Source organism: Staurois parvus, unplaced genomic scaffold, assembly GCF_062004578.1.
Source record: "Staurois parvus isolate SC_StPar_1 unplaced genomic scaffold, SC_StPar_1.0 ptg000903l, whole genome shotgun sequence".
Taxonomy (NCBI): Eukaryota; Metazoa; Chordata; class Amphibia; order Anura; family Ranidae; genus Staurois; species Staurois parvus.
The window spans coordinates 557555-578196 of record NW_028318699.1 but is presented as its reverse complement, the minus strand read 5'-3'; the positions used below and the strand labels follow the sequence as shown (position 1 = coordinate 578196).

General features: G+C 47.1%; 1 protein-coding gene across 1 annotated transcript in view; it reads right to left on the bottom strand.

The window, feature by feature from the left end:
• LOC149442180 (integrator complex subunit 14-like) overlaps positions 1 to 20642 on the bottom strand; it is a 114501-nt gene that overhangs the window by 14453 nt on the left and 79406 nt on the right. The window contains exon 7 of the mRNA XM_089656401.1: positions 14065 to 14183. Coding sequence (XP_089512527.1) covers positions 14065 to 14183 — 119 coding nt within the window. The remainder of the gene's footprint in view (positions 1 to 14064; positions 14184 to 20642) is intronic.

Here is a 20642-nt window from a genome sequence, read left to right as displayed (position 1 = left end):
CCTTAGAGTGTCGTGTGATCATTCCAGGGTAACGGAGCTCCATCACCCACAAATTCAACAGAACCAAAGTATTTGGATGGGCAGGAATCGTGTAGTTTGGCTGCAGTCGTGGTAAGCGAGATTCGCACAGCTTTATGGGGGATTTCTGCGCATCCAACTGCGAGTACTCACGGTAAGGAGAAATTCGTTAAAGCGAATTTCCAAGACAGTTTGGCGAGCCTGGTGGATACTAACGCGTATTCTTGCGTAGCTAACCAAGAACGAGGGGGGAATGGCCATCATGAACTAGCAAAAAGTATGCCGGCACATTTCAGGTCTCTCTGCCATTAAGAGGATCGCTTTTTGCGTGTTCGTGTGGCTGATTTCGCTCTCTGTTAGCTAACAAGAAATACCGCTTAACAAGGACCTCATTTTTTGTCCTAAACTCTTGATTTGTGGGTGAAAGACAAGGGTTTGTCTCTGCGGAAGGCAGCAGAGGGGGGGGTTTTGGTTGGCTGGATTTGGTCAAGTTTAAAAAATCTTCCAACCAAAAATTAAACGGGTATATGTTTTAGTGGGTAAAAGTTGTTGCATAGTGTTAGGTAAGTATTTGCGGGTTGTAGGTACTGTGGTGATTGCTTTACCCCCCTCCACGTGAGGTAATTATTACAGTGCTGAAAGGCTTAGGTTAATTGTTAACTGTTGTAAGATCTGTGTTATGTGGTCTGTACAATGTTTTGTGGTACCACTGCTCCCAGCAAGCATGCAGCAGGGGGTCCTTTTTGTTACATGTGCATGTTAGTGTGATATGTTGGTGTTTTATGTCCGTTCTGTGATTGTGCCCAAATTGTGTTGTATGTGTACTTCATATTGTTGTGTAATTGTCCAGTGTATGTTCTGTCTAAAAGTCTGTTTTATGTAAGAGGCAATTTTGAGGCTAGAGTCTGCCGTGTGCTCCTCTGTGGGGGGTCATTCTAGTATCTGCCATGTGCTCCTCTGTGGGGGGTCATTTTCTTGACTAAACCACATGGACTCCTTTTGTTTGGTGGCCATTTTGTTGGCTACCAAATGTGCAGTAATCTCTATGCAATGTGCATGAAGTTTCCTATATGCATTTGACCCATATTGTGTTTTTAATCCAAATTTTTTACAGTTTCATTTGTTTGCTTTTAGCTTTAAATTTGCGTATTGCCAGACAATTTAAAGTGTATTAAGCGAGTTTTCCCTTCACGTGTTCCACATTTAATGAGCGCGGTGAAGTCTGGGTTTTTGCACATAGATTTCTTGTATAGTGATTATGTTTTTCTTGTGTTTTTCCTGTTAAAAGTAGTTCCTTATTGTAAAGCGGGTTTGTTTTAAGCTGCTGTGTCGCGTGTTTCACGTCCAGCAGACTTTTTGTGTAAACGGTTCTAGGTGGTTGCAGTAAAGATTGCGTGTATAACGTGGATCGTTTAGCGGTGCTGATAGGAGTGATTTTTGAGTCAGCAACAAGGTTACTTTTGGCGCAGTTTTTCGGTTTACCTCGGTGTAATTGTTTTACTGTGAAACGTCCCGTGTTTTTCATAAGGATCCACTTTGTCCTTTTTAACAGTTTTTCAGGTTGAAAAAGGGTTTTTCTGTGTGCATTAGGAAAGTTTTTTTTCTTTTTACACAAATTTCCTAAAGGTCAGTTAGCAGGTTTCTGCCCAACCAATGACCCCTAAGTAACATCCAAGAACCCCTCTTTTTGTTTTGACTTGTGTTAGCTACTGTGTGCAGGGAGAGAAAAGCCACTTTCATCATTGTGCGGTGTGGCCTGCCAAACACAGTGGGTGATGAGAACCACATAAATTACGCTGTGTGAGTGGGCGGTCCAGGGAAATCCTGGTTACCACAAACACTTCGGGTGGTCAGGATCACACAAATTGCGCTGTGGGAGTGGGAGGTGTGCTCTCAGTCTGACCGCCACTTGATGCGCTTCGGGTGATCGATAAGTATCACATAAATTACGCTGTGCTGGGAAAGTGGTGGAATCAGGCCTCTCGGTAGGATCCCACCGAGTGCTCCAGGGGGTAAACAGGTACCCGGACGCGGGATATATACCAGTGACTAGTCACGATGGGCAGTAGTCAGTCCATGAAGAGAGAGGGGGAACCAGCCCTCTTCAGGGTAAGGACAGCTGCACAACTGATGAAGGTGAGTTTGGGGGGGGAAGTCTACAGAACCCCTCAAAAGGTGGAATAAATGGTCGAAGGGTACCAGATGGGAAATTCCCCGGGAAGGTACATTTGACGCATGGAGGTGGGAAAAATTCATCTCTGAATTTGAACCACGGATGCAGGCGTCAGAACTAGAGATCGCACAGCTATGGCTTCACAGGTCAATCCGATTAGGGAAGCAGGGCATACATAAACTGGTGTCTGTCCGGAAGAACCAGGTGATGTATACCTGGCCTCCAGAGGGAATAAAACAGGAGGATCCAGTGTCAGAGGTGGAGGAAGCTCTTTCAGGGCTGACTCTACTAAGGCAGGCAGGATCAGGGTCTGCTGGGGTCCCCCAACAACCAACAGTGGCTGAGATAAGTATAACTGCACCTGTCTCTTCTGTTAGTGACGTCACTCTTGACATACCTTCTGTGTCTTCTGTCTCTATGCCTCAGCCTCTGCCTCTCCCTTCTCCCTGCTTCACCCCAGCTCCTTCTGTTTCCAACTATGAAGCCTACTCAACAACCGATTTGCAGACTATCTGTGAATCAAGGGGAATAGACACCCGGTTAAAAAACAGGGCGGATTGCATCAAAGCGCTACGAACCACTGATCAGACCCCTGCCCCCCAGCTATACCCTGATCTGAGGGACCTCAAACCTGAAGGTGCAGTAAGCGAGGTGGTTAATCTAAGCCCACCGATGATGCTGGGTCAGCCCTTGCACTCTTCCCGGACCGAGGCCTATCCAGTCAGGGTGCAGCAATTTGAAGGTCCTCCCAATGCACGGGGGGAACGGACTTTAGGGGAACGGGTAGTTTGGCATGTCCCCTTCACCCCGGCAGAGATCCGCACTATTCTGGCTGAGCTCCCGGACTATCGAGTCAATCCGAGAGGATTTGCTCGAATGTTTGGACAAAACCAGTTCAGCTATGGTATGAGCGGGTCAGATTGTGCACAGATCCTACGGGCAAAGGTGGGCATGGAAGTGGCCAGTACAGTGATTGCAGGGTGCTCTATAACCACGCATGAGGAGATGACTTCAGGGGGCAAAGAGTTCTGTACACAGCTAAAGGCAAAGCTTCCAGAAATGTATGGTGCTACCTCTACTACGGACATGATGAAGCTCACCCAGGGTCCTAATGAGGAAAGCGCCTGCTTCTGGCGCCGTCTCAAGCAGGCGGCACTGGATGCGGATCTGGAAGTTGGACCTGATGCTCCAACTGAAGGGGTAAAGGTGACCGCGACGCACATTCTGTTGCGGGCCAAATTTTTGGAAGGCATCAATATTAAAATTCGGGAAAGGCTGGTTCTGGCCCGACCCGAATATAATGAGATGTCTATCCCTGCTATCCTTTCCACTCTTGCGGCAATAGAGAGGGAAATGGATAGAAGAAAACAAGACAAGGCCAAAGTTCTTATGTCCCAGACCCCACACGAAAAACCAAGGGATCTGGGTCACAGGAAGGATAGGCCCCCACCCAGGTGCTTCCAGTGCCACCAAACGGGGCACATGAGGAGGAGCTGTCCCCAATTACCTAAAGGTCGGTGGCAGTTCATTCCTGATGAGTCCCCCGCCCCTATGACCACCATGGTAAGTAACTCCTATGAATCCTCATAGGAAGTTGGCAAATCGGTGTCGGCCCAGATCCATCTTTTTCTCGAGGAATTAAAATATCCCCTCCCTTGCCTCATCGACACCGGTGCAGCCAGAACAGTCTTGCGAAAACAGGACATCCAAGGCAAGGTACCCCTCTCAGGGGCAAACACACCGACGGTAGGTCTCACAGGTCAAACAGTGTCTCTACAGTCCACCAAACCACTCCATTTCAGGTTAGGTCTGCACACTGAGGCTGTCAGGTCAGTGCTGGTCTCAGATGACGTCCCCATCAATCTTTTGGGAGCGGACATCTTGTCAGACATTCAAGCTGTCATTGAGTTCACCCCATCGGGTGTTGTGGTGAGTAGTGCCCTGTCGGAAGAAAGACTGTGCACATTGTTGGCCCTACCTTATCTCACCGAGGCTACATATTGTCTGGAGTTGGACGTATTGGCTGAAGTTGACCCCAAAGTTTGGGCAGCAGATAAATATGATGTGGGTCTCTTGCCGGTACCTCCAACTACAGTCAACATCAGACCAGGAAGCGTGTTACCACAACTACCACAATATCCTTTAAGTGTAGCTCAAATGGACAGCCTAAAAACCCAGATCGACCATTATCTACAGATAAAGGTCCTCACCCCAACCCAGTCGCCATGTAACACACCATTATTCCCAGTAGCAAAAAAAACAGCACCTGGTCAACCGACCACCTACCGGCTGGTACATGACCTGAGAGCGGTAAACAAAATCATCATCAGTGATGCCCCTTTGGTGCCCAATCCACACACCCTGCTGGCAACCGTACCACCCAATGCAAAATTTTTTACCGTCATTGATCTGTCAAACGCGTTTTTCTCGGTACCCCTGGATCCCCAGTGTCAGTACCTTTTTGCCTTCTCCTTCCAGGGCCGACAACTTACCTGGACCCGTCTCCCCCAGGGAGCAGTAACCAGTCCCTCGGAATACAGCTGCAAGCTGAAAATCGTGTTAGATCAGTGGACCCCAATGAATCCAGAGGTGGTGTTGTTACAGTATGTTGATGACTTGCTCCTCTGCTGTCCCACTAAAAAGGATTGTTATCAACATACTGTTTCATTACTCAACCATCTGGCGTCAACGGGCAACAAGGCCAGCAAGGAGAAATTACAACTCTGCCAGGAAAAAGTCATCTTCTTGGGGCATTGTATTTCTCAGGGCACCAGGCACCTAACAACCCAAAGAGTGCAGACATTGCAAGACCTAAAGAGACCCAAAAACCACCGTCAGCTGAGAGCCGTCCTCGGCCTTATCAACTACTGCAGAGATTGGGTCCCCAACATCTCGGACAAACTTGGTCCCCTGTATGAGCTGACATCCAAAACACCATTTCAAATGTCAGATGACGACTGGTCAACTCTTCAAGATTTGACTCAGGAACTCTCAATAGCACCAGCCCTAGGTCTACCCAACTATGACCTACCTTTCTACCTTTTCTGTCATGAAAGTCAGGGCCATGCAACCGGAGTACTAACCCAACTTCACGGAACCAAATACCGCCCCATCATGTACCTATCGACCGCTCTGGACCCAGTCATCAAAGGGTCCCCGGGTTGTGTGAGGGCAGTGGCTGCTTGTGCTGTCCTTGTCCAAAAAGTGGGTGACATCGTTTTGGATTCACCCCTCACACTCTACACTCCACACTCGGTGCAAGAGATCCTAAACCAGGTCCAAACTAAACATCTCTCTGCAGCAAGATTGACCAAATACGAGGTAGCCCTCCTAACTCCTACTAACCTCTCTATCAAACGATGCACTATTCTTAACCCAGCTTCTCTTCTTCCTGTGTTGGAAGACGAGAAAGGGGGGGAGGACAACAACGACGGTGCTGAATTTTGCAACCCGACTAACAATACTAACACCTCTTCTACTAACATGTCTTCTTTGTCCACTACTAACCTCTCTTCCAAAGGACACAACTGCATTTCTTTGATGGAACTGGAGTCAGCGGCGATCAGCCCAGTGAAGGAAACGCCAATACCGGAAGCGAAAAATCTTTTTGTCGATGGGTCCAGGTACTACACCCAAGACGGTAAGCCACACACTGGTTACGCGGTCACGACGGAAAGTGACGTTGTGGAAAAGGGCTCTCTGAACGCACATATGTCAGCTCAGGAAGCTGAGCTGTGGGCACTGGCCAGGGCATGTGAGTTACATGAAGGTCAGAGGATTAATGTTTATACGGATTCGAGGTACGCGTTTGGTATTGCACATGACTTTGGTCCCATCTGGAAAGCGAGGGGATTTCTCACAAGTTCAGGTAAACCGGTGAAGCATGCAGAACTGATTGACAGGTTGTTCATTGCCTTCGGCCTGCCACGGGAGATTGCTGTTCTTAAGGTGAAAGCTCATACCACTGAGACTAGTGTGGAGGCATGTGGAAACGCTTTGGCAGATCGGTCCGCAAAGGCCGGTGCACTGGTTCAGGAAACGGGGGTTCTGATGCTGGCCATCCCTTCAGAGGTTTCATTAGACGAGTTTAAAAAACTGCAATCACAGGCGGGTTTGCAGGAGAAGGCTAGATGGACAGCAGCAGGAGCCTCCCAAGGGTCGAATGACATTTGGTGCCTGAACAAAAGATGGTGTTTGCCAAAGTCCCTTTTCCCCATGATGGCCCACTTGGCTCACTACCCTGGACACCAATCTAAGACGGCTATGTGTGCGTTGGTAGACGAGCATTGGATTGCACCTGGGTTCAGTACTGCTGCAGCTACCTTTGCAGCTTCTTGCCTAGTCTGTGCCCTACACAACCCTGGCAGAACGGTAGTAATACCCCAAAGGCACTCACCAAAACCTGAACGCCCCTTCCAACGCATCCAGATCGATTACATCTCGTTACCAAAGAGTGGGCCGTACGAATACGCCTTGGTCTGTGTAGATATGTTTTCAGGCTGGCCTGAAGCGTGGCCCGTCACATGTGCCAACGCTAGTACCACGGCGAAGAAAATCCTGTCTGAGGTTGTGTGCCGCTGGGGTCTACCTGAAACCATCGAGTCCGATAGGGGGTCACACTTCACTGGACAGATCTTTGCAGAGGTATGTAAAGCCCTTCACATCAACCAAGGGCTACACACCCCGTATCACCCCGAGAGTAACGGTAAGGTTGAACGTCTCAACGGAATCCTTAAAAACAGGATCTCCAAAATCATGGCCGATACCAAAAAACCTTGGCCTGAGTGTCTCCCCATTGCCCTCTATTCCATCCGGAATGCCCCTCGGCAACCACATGGGCTGTCACCCTACGAGGTGTTGTTTGGGGGACCTCCCAAAACAGGGTTGTACTTTCCTCAACAGTTGTCGTCTTTGCATTCACAGCTTACAGGTTATGTGCAATCTCTGCAACGGGAGCTGCAGAAGATACACCATCGGGTTCGCGAATCGCTCCCCGATCCAAATACAATAACAGGTGTTCTTTCTATTGAGCCAGGTGATTGGGTCGTCCTAAAGAAACATCAAAGAACCGGACTCGAGCCACGGTTCACCGGACCATACCAAGTCCAGCTGACGACACCTACCTCACTCAAACTCGAGGGACGAGACAACTGGGTGCACGCAAGCCACTGCAAGAAGCTTTTCAGCTACACCAGAGAATGAGGGGTGTCATTTTCCTTTTTCTTTTTGTTTGTATGTCATACATGTGTGTGAACGGAGGAAAAGACGGCAGATACCCCAACCTTTTATTTAAAATGCACCTGCGTTTAGCCAGAACCGCCAACAAAACCAACTGTTGGGTATGCTCAAAGCCCCCACCCAGTCATCACATGTCCGCAATGGCCGCTGTTCATGCCCTATATGACATCCGCGTCGGCATGAAAAAGCAAGGGACCCCTGGTCAGCCCCCACGTAGACATTTGTCGGTAGAACTTAATGACACATTTTTAGCAGGTAACATCAGTTTCAGCACCAATATTAGCTCTAGCTCCTGTAGGGCCCTCACCAGTCCATTATGGGTAACTGGGCAGCTAGGCAGCCCTCAGGTGTGCTTTAACATCAGCTTTGGCACAGGTAACAAGTTTGTTGGGATTACCACCTGCGAGGGAGGTATAACTGTCAATCTGACTAACCAGACTTCCTTTCTGAGTAACCACACTGACCGACCAGACCACGTGTGTTGGAAGGACGGATGTGATGTGCAGACTGAGGGAGCAATCCCCCAGTCTGTGCAACTGTTGCTCAGTACCAGAGGCCGAACGAGGAACTCTTCCTGCTCTGCTCTGACAGGTCCATACTATTTTCTGTGTGGTTCGGCAGCCTATAGAACATTTCCCCAGAACGCGAAAGGTTCGTGTGCCCTCATAAAGCTAGTCCCCGCATCCTATGTAGTGATGGACCATGAAGAGTTGATGGTCCACAAGAAGGTAAGGATGGCAGGGAGAGTTCGCAGGGAACTGTTCTCTGAGGGCGACCAGGCATGGGCTTGGTTCCCCTCATGGACAGGATGGGGAATAGAACTTATGAAGCGCCTGAACAATTTTTCTGTCATCGTGGATAGTATGTTTAACGAGACCGTAGAGGCTGTCAGAGAAATTGCCCAAGAACAACGGCAGATGGGAATTTTAGTGCTTCAGGAGAAGATGGCCCTCGATTATCTTTTAGCCGCCAAAGGGGGGTTCTGTGAGTTCATCGGAGAGGATTGTTGTACTTGGATAGAAGACACCGATGACAAGGTCCAGGCCCATATGGACAAAGTTAGTGAACTACAGGGAAAAGCTAGAGCTATAGCTAGTGAGGGTTGGAATCCGTTCAAGGGTTTGGGAGGATTGGGAGATTTCCTGTTCTCCATCGGATCTTGGTTGAAGGAAGTGGGAGTGTATATCCTGATGCTTCTCTTTTTCATCTGCCTTTTATATGCCGCGGTGAGATGTTCCTGTTGCCTCATCGACCGTGTAAGCCAAGCTCGGGCAGACGACCACATCTCCATGCCCGCTCCGGGGATCCCACTCCAACCACTGATCGGAGGAAGACCTCACCAACCATCCACCTTCTCTACAGATTACGTCCTGGCTTCCCTCTAATTTATCTCTCTGAAGACCACATTCTCCAAGACCTTCAAGCAAGCTTCAAGCCTCATCATGGTTTGTGTCTGCGATTTGGAAAACTGTCTGGGTCGAGACCAGCCTTGTGTGGCCCCGTCTGCAGGGGCAATTTGAGAATCTGTTGCTGGATCTCCCCAGACCACCGTGGGATCACAAGCTTTATTCATACCACAAGTCTGTTTGTGGTTTTTGCAAGAGCCTTCCTGTAGTGAAGGTTCCAACGCTCTTGAGGATCATCGCTTCAATCAAGCCTGTTTGCGTCGAGTCTGCGTCGGGTCTTGTTGTTTCAGGTACCCCGTGGAGCTTTATTCTCAGGGACAACTACAGGAACTCTTTGAAGTTTGAGACTACACCCATCAAGCTGAAGAAGATCAAGAAGGGACACGAGGAGAATATGATAAAACAGGAGGGAATGTCATGGAAATTTTGTATTGTTGGTCGAACTTTAAATGTGTCATGTATTCGTGTTATTCATATGTCTCTCGTGTGGCTTAATTAAAGCTCTGAAGGCTGCAATTGGGCCATGCGCATGTACAATGTATGTATTACAGTACTCGGCTTGGTAATGGATGAGATGGCAGATCTGCGCTTATAGACCGGCGTGTATACCACCACGGCATTCCATGCGAATGCTGCTGTCAGTAGACCGTGGGCCTGTATCCACATATCAGCAGCATGGTACCACGTGGGCTTCATAACGCAATGCGCAAGCGGTGTGAACTCCACGTGTAGGCTTGTGCATATCTTACAACCCATTACCAATCTGAACTGTATCTCGGATGGATGTGTTTTAATAAAGATCGTATCGGGCCCATCCAGGTACAGACTGATATTTTTAGGGAGTGCTTGTGCAGAGAATTTTACATACCAATAGAAGCTAGTAGGACAGGAAATATGACCTCAGATGGCTCATAGGGGGGAAGGGGAGGAAGTCTGCTGACCTCAGAAGGTTCATGGGGGAGGACCAGTGATAGATAATAGCAAAGGCTATGCTCCAATTGGAATGTATATCCTCTGTATAGGTACTCCCCATTGCATTGTTCGGTGGGAGGGATTGACTTTATTCATGTGGGGGGCATGTGTGTATTCTTAATAAAACAGAGAGCTGAGCCTAAAATCAGCCCTTATGTGAGTTGCAACCAGCCTTAGAGTGTCGTGTGATCATTCCAGGGTAACGGAGCTCCATCACCCACAAATTCAACAGAACCAAAGTATTTGGATGGGCAGGAATCGTGTAGTTTGGCTGCAGTCGTGGTAAGCGAGATTCGCACAGCTTTATGGGGGATTTCTGCGCATCCAACTGCGAGTACTCACGGTAAGGAGAAATTCGTTAAAGCGAATTTCCAAGACACCTTTTCACCATATAGGAATACATGCCTTGACCATGTTAAGCAGCGATAGAAGCATTATATTTTTTTGATGGGTCTCCCCGAAAGATGCAACTGGCAGCCCGCCGGGTCATCATGCAGGTCCATAGCGGTAAGTTGTTTGATAATGTCAGTCACCCCTCACCAAAAGGGCTGAAGCCTTGGGCACTGCCAGAAGACATGGAGGAGAGTGCCACCATTGGCTCCAAATCGCTAACACACATCAGGAAGCTACGACGAAATACGGTGAAGTTTAGATGGCACCCGGTACCAATGCGTGAGGAGCTTATACTTGGTCTCCTGTACTTTGGTGGCTAAAGAAGACTTATGGGCAAAGTGCAAGATCTTTTCCCATAGTGACGTGGTAAAGGAGATGTCCAGGTCACACTCCCATTTAGATAGGAAAGGAGGAACAAAGTTGGGTTCCGGGTGAATAAGAGAAAAGAAGATGATGGAGAGGCTATGGTGAATTGGTTCTCCCTTGTGACATAGAGCTTCAAAAGGCAGTCAACTTTCAAGAAATACCAGGAGCACGCAAAACAGAACGCAGTTAGGAGCGGAGCTGAATACCTCTCCAGAAACTCAATGGGGGATCCACCAGTCGAGTAAAATCATTGGCAAGAAGGACCCTAATGGGATTGAGAAAGTCCACTAAGTGAGAGTAGCCAGTAGTTGTGAGACAAGCAAATTGAGGGTCTTCTTGTCCTGGAGGGAAGTCAGGCTATCCCAGAATGGTAACCAGAGAATAAGGCGCCGGAGAGTTGGACATGTTGCGGAATGCTTCTAGAGTAACTACAAGAGTGGCACCAAGAGTTAGGCATGCTACTAGGTCGGGAGGTAAAGGACATCGCATCCATGGCCAACTCAGGGCCGTGCCCCCAGAGTCCTCCAATTCCATGGCAATCCAGTGCTTGGCAACACCATGGCAGTGCCAATCAGCCAGGCGAGTGAGGTGAGCGGCTCTATAATTGGAGCAAATATCCAGCAAGCCCCCACGTCCACATGTCTTAGGCAGGGTCAGAACATGGAAAGCCAAATGTGACCCCCCCCATGTGACCAGATATAAGTGCGGAATAGGGCATTGACCTTCCGAAAGGACGTGGGAAGCTTGATGGGGAGGGCTTGTAATAAGTACAGTATACGGGGCAGCACTGTCATCTTAAGCGCACTACATCGACCAAACCATGTCAGCGTAAGGGATTGCCATCGGAGAAGGTCTTCCTTAAGAGCAGAATCTGGCATAATATTAGTGCCCAGGTACCTGATCGAGTCCGTGGCCCAATGGAAAGAGAAGGAAGGGCGAAGGTGACTAAGGACCGTGGACTTGGTGGAAATGTTCGGTGCCGAGGATTTCATGAGGCTGATTTTGAAGTAGCAGAGGCTACCATAGTCCCCAAGCGCCTGCAAAATATTGGGCAATAAGAGGGTCGTTAAGAAAAAAAGATAAGATCGTCCGCAAACGCGGCCATTTTATGTTCCCCAGATGGTTTATGAAAACCAGAGATATTACAATCTGCTCGGATCTCACACAGAAAGGGCTCCAGCGACAAAATCAGAGGAGTGCGCAGCATGGAGCAGAGTCTAAAGACACTATTGGACTGAACAACACATATAGATCTGCACACTGCCGTATGTTGTCAGTCAAAATTGGAGCAGATCTGATAGGGGAACCAATTTCTCAGTTCCCCCATCAGGCTCAGCCCATCTTCAGTATAAAACGGTCCAGCCAAGCATCTGTCAGTGTGATGGGCGCAGTGTTGGGGGCAGTAGTGTGTAGTATGGATCCTCTGCTCTGTGTACTTTTCAAGTTCGGAGTCTTAGAACGTACTAAACTCAAGCGGTTAGCTGACAGCCAGACAACAAGCATTTTCAGAAAGAGGTCAGCAGTCGCAGCCTCTATTATTTTTGTGCTTTCCTCAATAAGTATGGCGGCTGTGGCTTTAAAGCAATTTTGTTCCCAACTCTTCAAACCAACAATAAATCCACCCTGTAAAGAAAGAAGATGAATACATACTTATGTGGGTGGTGTTGTAAATCTTCACTATCATGAAGGAGTTGAGCAGTCACCACCACCAGCACACTTACAGCTGTCTTGGAAACCTGGTTCCTGGCCATGAACGGTGATTCCGTCTGCTGGACCCTACATTTTCTACTGTATGCAATACTGAACTAGAAACATGACATACTTTCCGGAGTCTTGGATACCTGGTTCTCCGCCATGCACAGCGATTCCTTCTTCTGGACCCTACATTACTACTGTATGCAGTACTGACCTGAGAACATGACATACTTTCCAGTGTCTTAGATACCTGGTTCTCCACCATACACAGGGATTCCGTCTGCTGGACCCTACATTACTACAGGATGTAGTACTGAACCAAGAACATGACATACTTTCCAGAGTCTTAGATACCTGGTCCTCCACCACGCATGGCGATTCCTTCTGCTGGACCTTACATTACTACTGTATGCAGTACTGAACCAAGAACATGACATACTTTCCGGTGTCTTGGATACCTGGTTCTTCGCCACGCATGGCGATTCCTTCTGCTGGACCCTACATTACTGCAGGATGTAGTACTGAACCAAGAACATGACATACTTTCCAGTGTCTTGGGTAGCTGTTTCTCCACCATGCACGGCAATTCCTTCTGCTGGACCCTACATTACTGCAGGACGCAGTACTGAACCAAGAACATGACATACTTTCCGGTGTCTTGGATACCTGGTTCTACAACACGCACAGCGATTCCTTCTGCTGGACCCCAACATTACTGCAGGATGTAGTACTGAACCAAGAACATGACATACTTTCCGGTGTCTTGGATACCTGGTTCTACAACACGCACAGCGATTCCTTCTGCTGGACCCTACATTACTGCAGGATGTAGTACTGAACCAAGAACATGACATGCTTTCCAGTGTCTTGGATACCTGGTTTTCCGCCACGCACAGCGATTCCTTCTGCTGGACCCTACATTACTGCAGGATGTAGTACTGAACCAAGAACATGACATACTTTCCGGTGTCTTGGATACCTGGTTCTTCGCCACGCATGGCGATTCCTTCTGCTGGACCCTACATTACTGCAGGATGTAGTACTGAACCAAGAACATGACATACTTTCCAGTGTCTTGGGTAGCTGTTTCTCCACCATGCACGGCAATTCCTTCTGCTGGACCCTACATTACTGCAGGACGCAGTACTGAACCAAGAACATGACATACTTTCCGGTGTCTTGGATACCTGGTTCTACAACACGCACAGCGATTCCTTCTGCTGGACCCCAACATTACTGCAGGATGTAGTACTGAACCAAGAACATGACATACTTTCCGGTGTCTTGGATACCTGGTTCTACAACACGCACAGCGATTCCTTCTGCTGGACCCTACATTACTGCAGGATGTAGTACTGAACTAGGAACATGACATACTTTCCGGAGTCTTGGATACCTGGTTCTCCGCCACGCACGGCGATTCCTTCTGCTGGACCCTACATTACTGCAGGATGCAGTACTGAACCAAGAACATGACATACTTTCCAGTGTCTTGGATACCTGGTTCTCCACCATGCACAGGGATTCCTTCTGCTGGACCCTACATTACTACTATATGCAGTACTGAACCAAGAACATAACATACTTTCCAGAGTCTTGGGTACCTGGTTCTCCGCCATGCACAGCGATTCCTTCCGCTGGACCCTACATTACTACAGTATGCAGTACTGAACTAGAAACATGACATACTTTCTGGTGTCTTGAGTACCTGGTCCATCACCATGCACTGTGGTTCCTTCTGCTGGACCCTACATTACTACAGGACGCAGTACTGAACTAAGAACATACCATCAAGGCAGTTACCTGCAGCCCACTAGGTTTAATCCATACGGTTACATTCTGTGCATAGCTTCTCTTTGACTTGGGTTGCAGGGGAAATGGGCTCTTGTTGTCTTCTTCGCCATATGGATTCTGCTTGGCATCTAAAAAAGAAATGTGTTCTCAGCAGTGTGCATAAAAATCAATGATTTTTTAAAAAAAATAAAAAAAATCTGATTTTTTTATTTAAATCGGATTTGTTTTTATATAAATTGGATTTTTTTAAATAAAATGCTTTTTGAGGAAAATATATTACCATCCAAAGGTTATTCCATCATGAAATAAAGATTAGTTTTTTAATTATGTAGAATAAGGCTGTATATGTTTAATTTTTTTGGTAAATAAATTCCATGAATCCATTCACAATGTCAGGCTCTTCCAGAGGTTTTTGTAAGATTATTGGGCAGTTTCTCTGCCTACAAGATATTATCACAGATGATTGGTTTACTTTTGCAGTTCTCAAAACTGAATTGGACTCAGCGGAGATCACATGCCTCTTCTTCACAGCAAAAATGTTATAACATGAACAGAGTTAAGAAAAAGACCTTCATCCTAACTTCTACAAACCTATGAATACAGAATCAACCCCTTCACTGCCAAGGTGCAAGAAGTTCAGTGAATAGAATAGAAACAATATTTTTCTGATTGTTTGGAGTGGAATAGATCTGCACAAGAAGAAAGTGAAACTAAGTGTGAGGAGGAAGGGGCTGACAGTGCGAGGAGGGAGGGGCTGACAGTGCGAGGAGGGAGGGGCTGACAGTCTAAGTTTCTTAAAATATATATATTTTGTTTAGCCAAATTAGTTACCAAACATGGATGTTTAAGCAAATCACATATGCTGGAATGTTATTGTTTCAGTTGAATAAATCTATTTAAATTGTTATTATTAAGGGAATGATTATTTTTCTCCTTCCTAAGTACAACAGAAAAGTTGTCCAAATACTAATGATTAACCTATTAAACTGGGGATAAAAAAACTAATATGAAAAGTTGTTATTCTAAAAATCTTCATCTACTTGTATATTAAAGTTATAGCAGCAAGAATTAGTCTTTATGTAGAAAACTAGGATTTAAATCAAGCCTTACTGACTAGTGATTTAAATCAAATCCACCCTGATTCTCAGTATATGACGAATGAATATTTTACATTTTGACCACTTGCCCTACAGAGGATTTACCCCCCTTCCTGACCAGGCCATTTTATGCGATACGGCGCTGCGTTACTTTAACTGACAATTGCACAGTCATGCAACCCAAATGAAATTTACGTCCTTTTTTTTCCCCCACGAATATAGCTTTCTTTCAGTGGTATCTGATCGCCTGTGCGGTTTTTTATTTTTTGCGCTATAAAAATAAACAAAAAAGAACCAACAATTTTGAGAAAAATAAATATATATTTTTTTTTATTAAACATGTCCAGTAAAAAAAAAAAATAAAAAATTAAATATCAAGTTTCGTCATAAATTTAGGCCAAAATGTATCCTGCTCCGTGTCTTTGCTAAACAAAAACCCAATATGTGTAAATTAATTGGTTTACATGAAAGTTATAGCGTTTACAAAAGGCGGTATATATAGACTGGGATTTTTTCTTCTACTAGTAATGGCGGCGATCAGCGATTTATAGCGCGACTGCAGTGGGCATTCTAACACCGGGGGGGGGGAACTGACTTGGTGTCACTGACATCCCCAGTGACACCAATACAGTGATCAGTGCTAATAAAAAGCACTGACACTGTACTAATGGCACTGGACAGGAAGGGGTTAACATGAGGGGCGATCAAAGGGTTAACTGTGTGCAGTGAGGTTTTTTTTACTAGAGGGCTGTGTGTGTGTGTGTATGTGTGTTTCACTGTAGTCGCACTGCTCTGGATGGCTGTGCAGTGTGCCTGAGCTGACAGGGAGGAGAACAGTTAGCAAACAAACAGTCCTCCTCCGTCTGTGATCATTGGATATCACCGGGTGCCGGCGGGGGGAGCAGGTACCCGAATTTGACAGGTACCAGCTCCCACTTCCGGTCCGATCGCCTAGGTGATCGGAAGGTGTCCTCCCTCCCTGTAGTCTTTTGGGACACGTGACAGGTCCCAGAAGACTACAGGACCATTCATGAAGGGTGCCCACACTGAAGATGCCGGCCTTCTGGAATACAGGACGGCCGGTGAAACAGGCTGCGGGGGGGACACACCACAGGACCGAGGGACAGGTAAGTGGCTGTTTTTTAAGTCAGAAGCTACAGTTTTTGTAGCTTCTGACTTTTAATTCTTGATAGGTTGAGTGGAACTCCGCTTTAAGATTTGACAACAAAACCTGGAAGCCGATTGGTTACTATGCACAGCTGCACCAGTTTTAGTAAATCCCCCCTAATATCTCCCAGACCAGTAACAACCAATTATGCTAGAATGTTAAAACTGCCTAAGCAAGTAAAGGTGCTGGAGATGAACACGAACTGCAGCTTTAACTATAGTTGGTTACTGTCTCCAAATATCACCCAAACCGTACTCTCCACTCCTCGCACGACCTCCTGCTCTCTAGCTCCCTTGTCTCCTCCTCCCATGCTCTTCTCCAGGACTTCTCCAGAGCTTCTCCCATCCTCTGGAACTGGAATTCTCTACCCCAATTTATCAGACTATCACCTACTCTGCTCACTTTTAGGCGATCTCTGAAAACATCTCTCTTCAGGGAAGCCTATCCTGCCCTCAGCTAATAATGGAATATTCTATTCCTCCTACCAGTCCATCCCCCACAGTTACTACCTTTTGTACCACTAGCCCCTCCCTCTTAGATTGTAAGCTCCCAGGATCAGGGTCCTCCTATCCCTTTGTATTGAACTGTATTGTTGCTGTATTGTCTCCCGTTATATTGTAAAGCGCTGAGCAAACGGTTGGTGCTATATAAATCCTGTATAATAATAACAACAGTTGGATATAGGTGTGGGCTATTTACATAACTTGCAAAGCCTGGCTGAAAAACTCTCAGGGACAGCATCAACCCATCCTGCCTTGTTGCTAGAACGTTTCTAAGACACTGCCAGTCGTACCTGCTTCCCCCCACCCCCCCAATCATCACAGGAGCATGCTCTCTAACCCCTGCACATGTGCGGTCCACTATCTTCTCCACTGCAGCATCACTGAGCTTAGAGCTACTGCGACAGGGGAGAGAGCACATGTGTAAGGGGTTTGAATGAGAACTACTGTGTGAGCTGTGATCATTGGTGTCAGTGGTGTCAACCCCATCATTGGTGTCAGTGGGAGGAATAGTGTCCCAACATTGGTGTCAGTGGGGGGAGGAATAGTGCCCCATCATTGGTGTCAGTGGGAGGAATAGTGCCCCGCCGTTGGTGTCAGTGGGGGGGGGTAATAGTGCCCCATCGTTGGTGTCAGTGGGAGGAATAATGCCCCATCATTGGTATCAATGACACCAATGATGGGGCACTATTCCTCCCACTGACACCAATTACACTTGCTGACCCTGTTCTAGTATGGTGCTGCTGCAGCCAGCATATGTGGTTGCAGCAGCACCTCTACACTGAACACTTACCTGCTGCTACTGCACTCGATTTTCGTGGGGCCACTCGGCTCCGCCCCCTCACCGGCGATTGGCCGCCTGTGTGCCTTTCCTGAGCTACAGTTCTGGCGGCCAATCACCGGTGAGGAGGCGGAGCCGAGCAGCCACCCGAACATCCAGTGGCCGAACTGAGGGAGCAGCCGAGCTTCCTGGACCGGATCGTCGTGGGACCGGAGCCAAGTAAGAGACAAGACCTGCCCACCCCTGTACTTAGTGTCTCTTCCGTTGGAAGGGGGGGGGGCAGCACCGCGCCGCCCCCCTAAAAAGTGTCAGTATGCCGTATACCGGCGTATAAGACGACCCCCGACTTCAGAGAAGATTTTCAAGGGGTAAAAAGTCGTCTTATACGCCGGCAAATACGGTATATACATGTGCCTACTGGCAAACTTGGAAGGGACATACCTAGGCACAATATTACATAGAATGATGAAAGAATGTATTGTAGCACTCGGGGTGCCCATGCTCAGTACTCATATTCCCCATGCTCAATGTTACGGTGACTAGCTGTGCTGCGCTCCATGGTCCTGCGCGGGCTCATGGCTCTCTCTCTCTCCACTGTACAAAACAGGATTTCCTGCCTCCCAGCAATGCACCCATGAAGCCTGAACATGTGACCCCAAAAACGCAGTGTATTTTCAATGTTTTTTGTTGTGTTACCACTGAATTCTATGGAAGGTGCAGGACTTTTCAAACTGAAGCACAAATGCAGCACACTAATGTGAACAGCTACATACGATGTAACCACTTCCTGTCAGGCCCATGTATATAAACGACCGGACGGTGGCAGTGCAGGGGCGGGTTGCCATTCATAAATGGCACCCACCATTTAAGCCTGTGCGCGCTCCCTGGGAAGGCGATCCAGAACACCGATCGCTGTGCGGGACCTCTGTGTGAGGTCGTGATCACTGATTGGCCAATCAGTGACCACATGAATAGTAGTAAGCAAAATGTCCCTTTCTGACATCATTGCTTACTACTAGTGAAATCTGTGAATGATCACAGAGATCACATGGTACAGGGCTATTCACAACAGCCTTGTACCATGTGACAAGCTGTGACCAATCACAGCTCTCACAGTATTTCTCAATGTCTGAAAGAATGCAGCCAGAGAGAAGGAGAAATGATTGCTTTTATAGCCTTTATGGCTATAAAAGCAATCAGTGTAAAAAAAAATCATCACCCCCCCACAAGTAGTACTGTGTCACTATGGTGACACTGTACTGCTAGCATGACAGTATGTAAAAAAAAAAAAACCATAAAAAAATATAAAAAAATAAAATAAAAATTTACAAAAAATATAATTTTTGGTTATAAACTAATTTGGATAATTGTTTTAACTAAAAAGATAGATGAATACATTTTGGCCAAGATTTACGAAGAAAGATTATTTATCTGCAAAATCTTATAAGAAAAGCACTTTTTTTCAAAATGTTTGGACTTTTTCATTTACATAGCAAAAAAAAATCCCAGTGATGAATAATTACCAGCAAAATAAAGTTTTGTCTGTCTCAAAAAAAAAAATGCTAAAAAATTAATATAGGTACAGTGTTGCATGACTGCGCAACTGTCATTTCAAAGTGTGATAGCACTGAAAGCAGAGAATTGGCCTGGACAGGAAGGGGGTGAAAGTGTCCGGACTTGAAGTGGTTAAAGGGGCATCATTTTCATGTGCTTTTGTTGTGCTGGACAGATGCGTTTTATCACAAAAAAAGCGCATTAGTGGAAAGAGGCCTTCCCCCCCCCCCCCCCCCGGGTCACATAAAAGCAGATTTTGAATTTATGCGACTTACAGTGAAGTCGGGTGACCTGCTGATTTCATTGCGATTTGCAAGACGTCTGACACAGATGTAAATCACACCAAACGTAGTGCATGTAGTACTGTAGAAATTGGTATGTCTCTGACCAAGTCAGAACCGCACCGATATGACCGCTCTAGTAGCGGACAATAGGGTGTGACTTGGCCTATGATTTCAAGTCGCCTGGCATGCAAATCGCACCCGATGTGACCGGGGTTTAGGCAAATGACTCAATGTCCCGTCTTTTACAGGCATGAGGGTGCACAGGTGTTGCATCCATCCCCATACCAGCGTCCCATTTTAGTCTATTGGGACACACGGCTGCATGGACACAGCTGCTGTGGCCCTATATGACATGTGGTTGCGGGTCCCCAAACGCACACACTGTTCTGAACATTCAGTTTAAAAAGATGGAAAGTACATTCATAGAAAACAAAGGTGTGCAAAATCTTACAGTTCCATTTCCTTTCAAAGCTGCCACAGCCTGAGTGGAGTAGCAGTCCTATAAAAGGACCTTTGCTCTGTGTGTGGAAGCAGTGGTCTCTCTCCTGGGGTGTGACACCCCCCCTGCTGAGTCAGAATCAGTACTCTCCAATCAGCAGGACACTCATTGATTGCTTCACTGATTGCAGAGCCATATACAGTATCTGACACAGCAGGGGCCCTGTGTGTTGGACCATTGCAGAGAGACCACTGCTTCCACACATAGAACAAAGGTCCTTCTCTTCAGCTCATACCCAACATTGGGCTTCAACATTCTGACTTGTACCTAATGTAGCACTACCCCCTTAGGAGTTGCAATAGATTTGGGTCCCCCTATAGTCCTGCACAGCCAAGCAACACACATTTTCCACTCAGACTTGCATCAGGAGGCAGTGACCAGTCCTTGAGCTTCGTTTTGAAGTTTTATTAGGGGGTTCAGAACTTGGATGGGGTGAGGGGCGTATAGGATGGCCGGGGGGAACGGCAACAGAAGGCAAATTCCTTAGCAATGATGTACAAGTCTATACAGCAAAATGTCTCTTCTGGAGAGCTAGCCAGCGTCCCCTGTAGTACCGCCCCCGAGGACTCCTCTCCTCATCCACATGTACTGGGTGCATCATTGGGCAGGGAATCCAATGCTTGCCACTGCAGAGTGTACAGTCCCGGGTAAGAGAACAAATCGAGCTTCCCACCAGAGGGCTCCTCTTCCCTTACTGGCAGGGT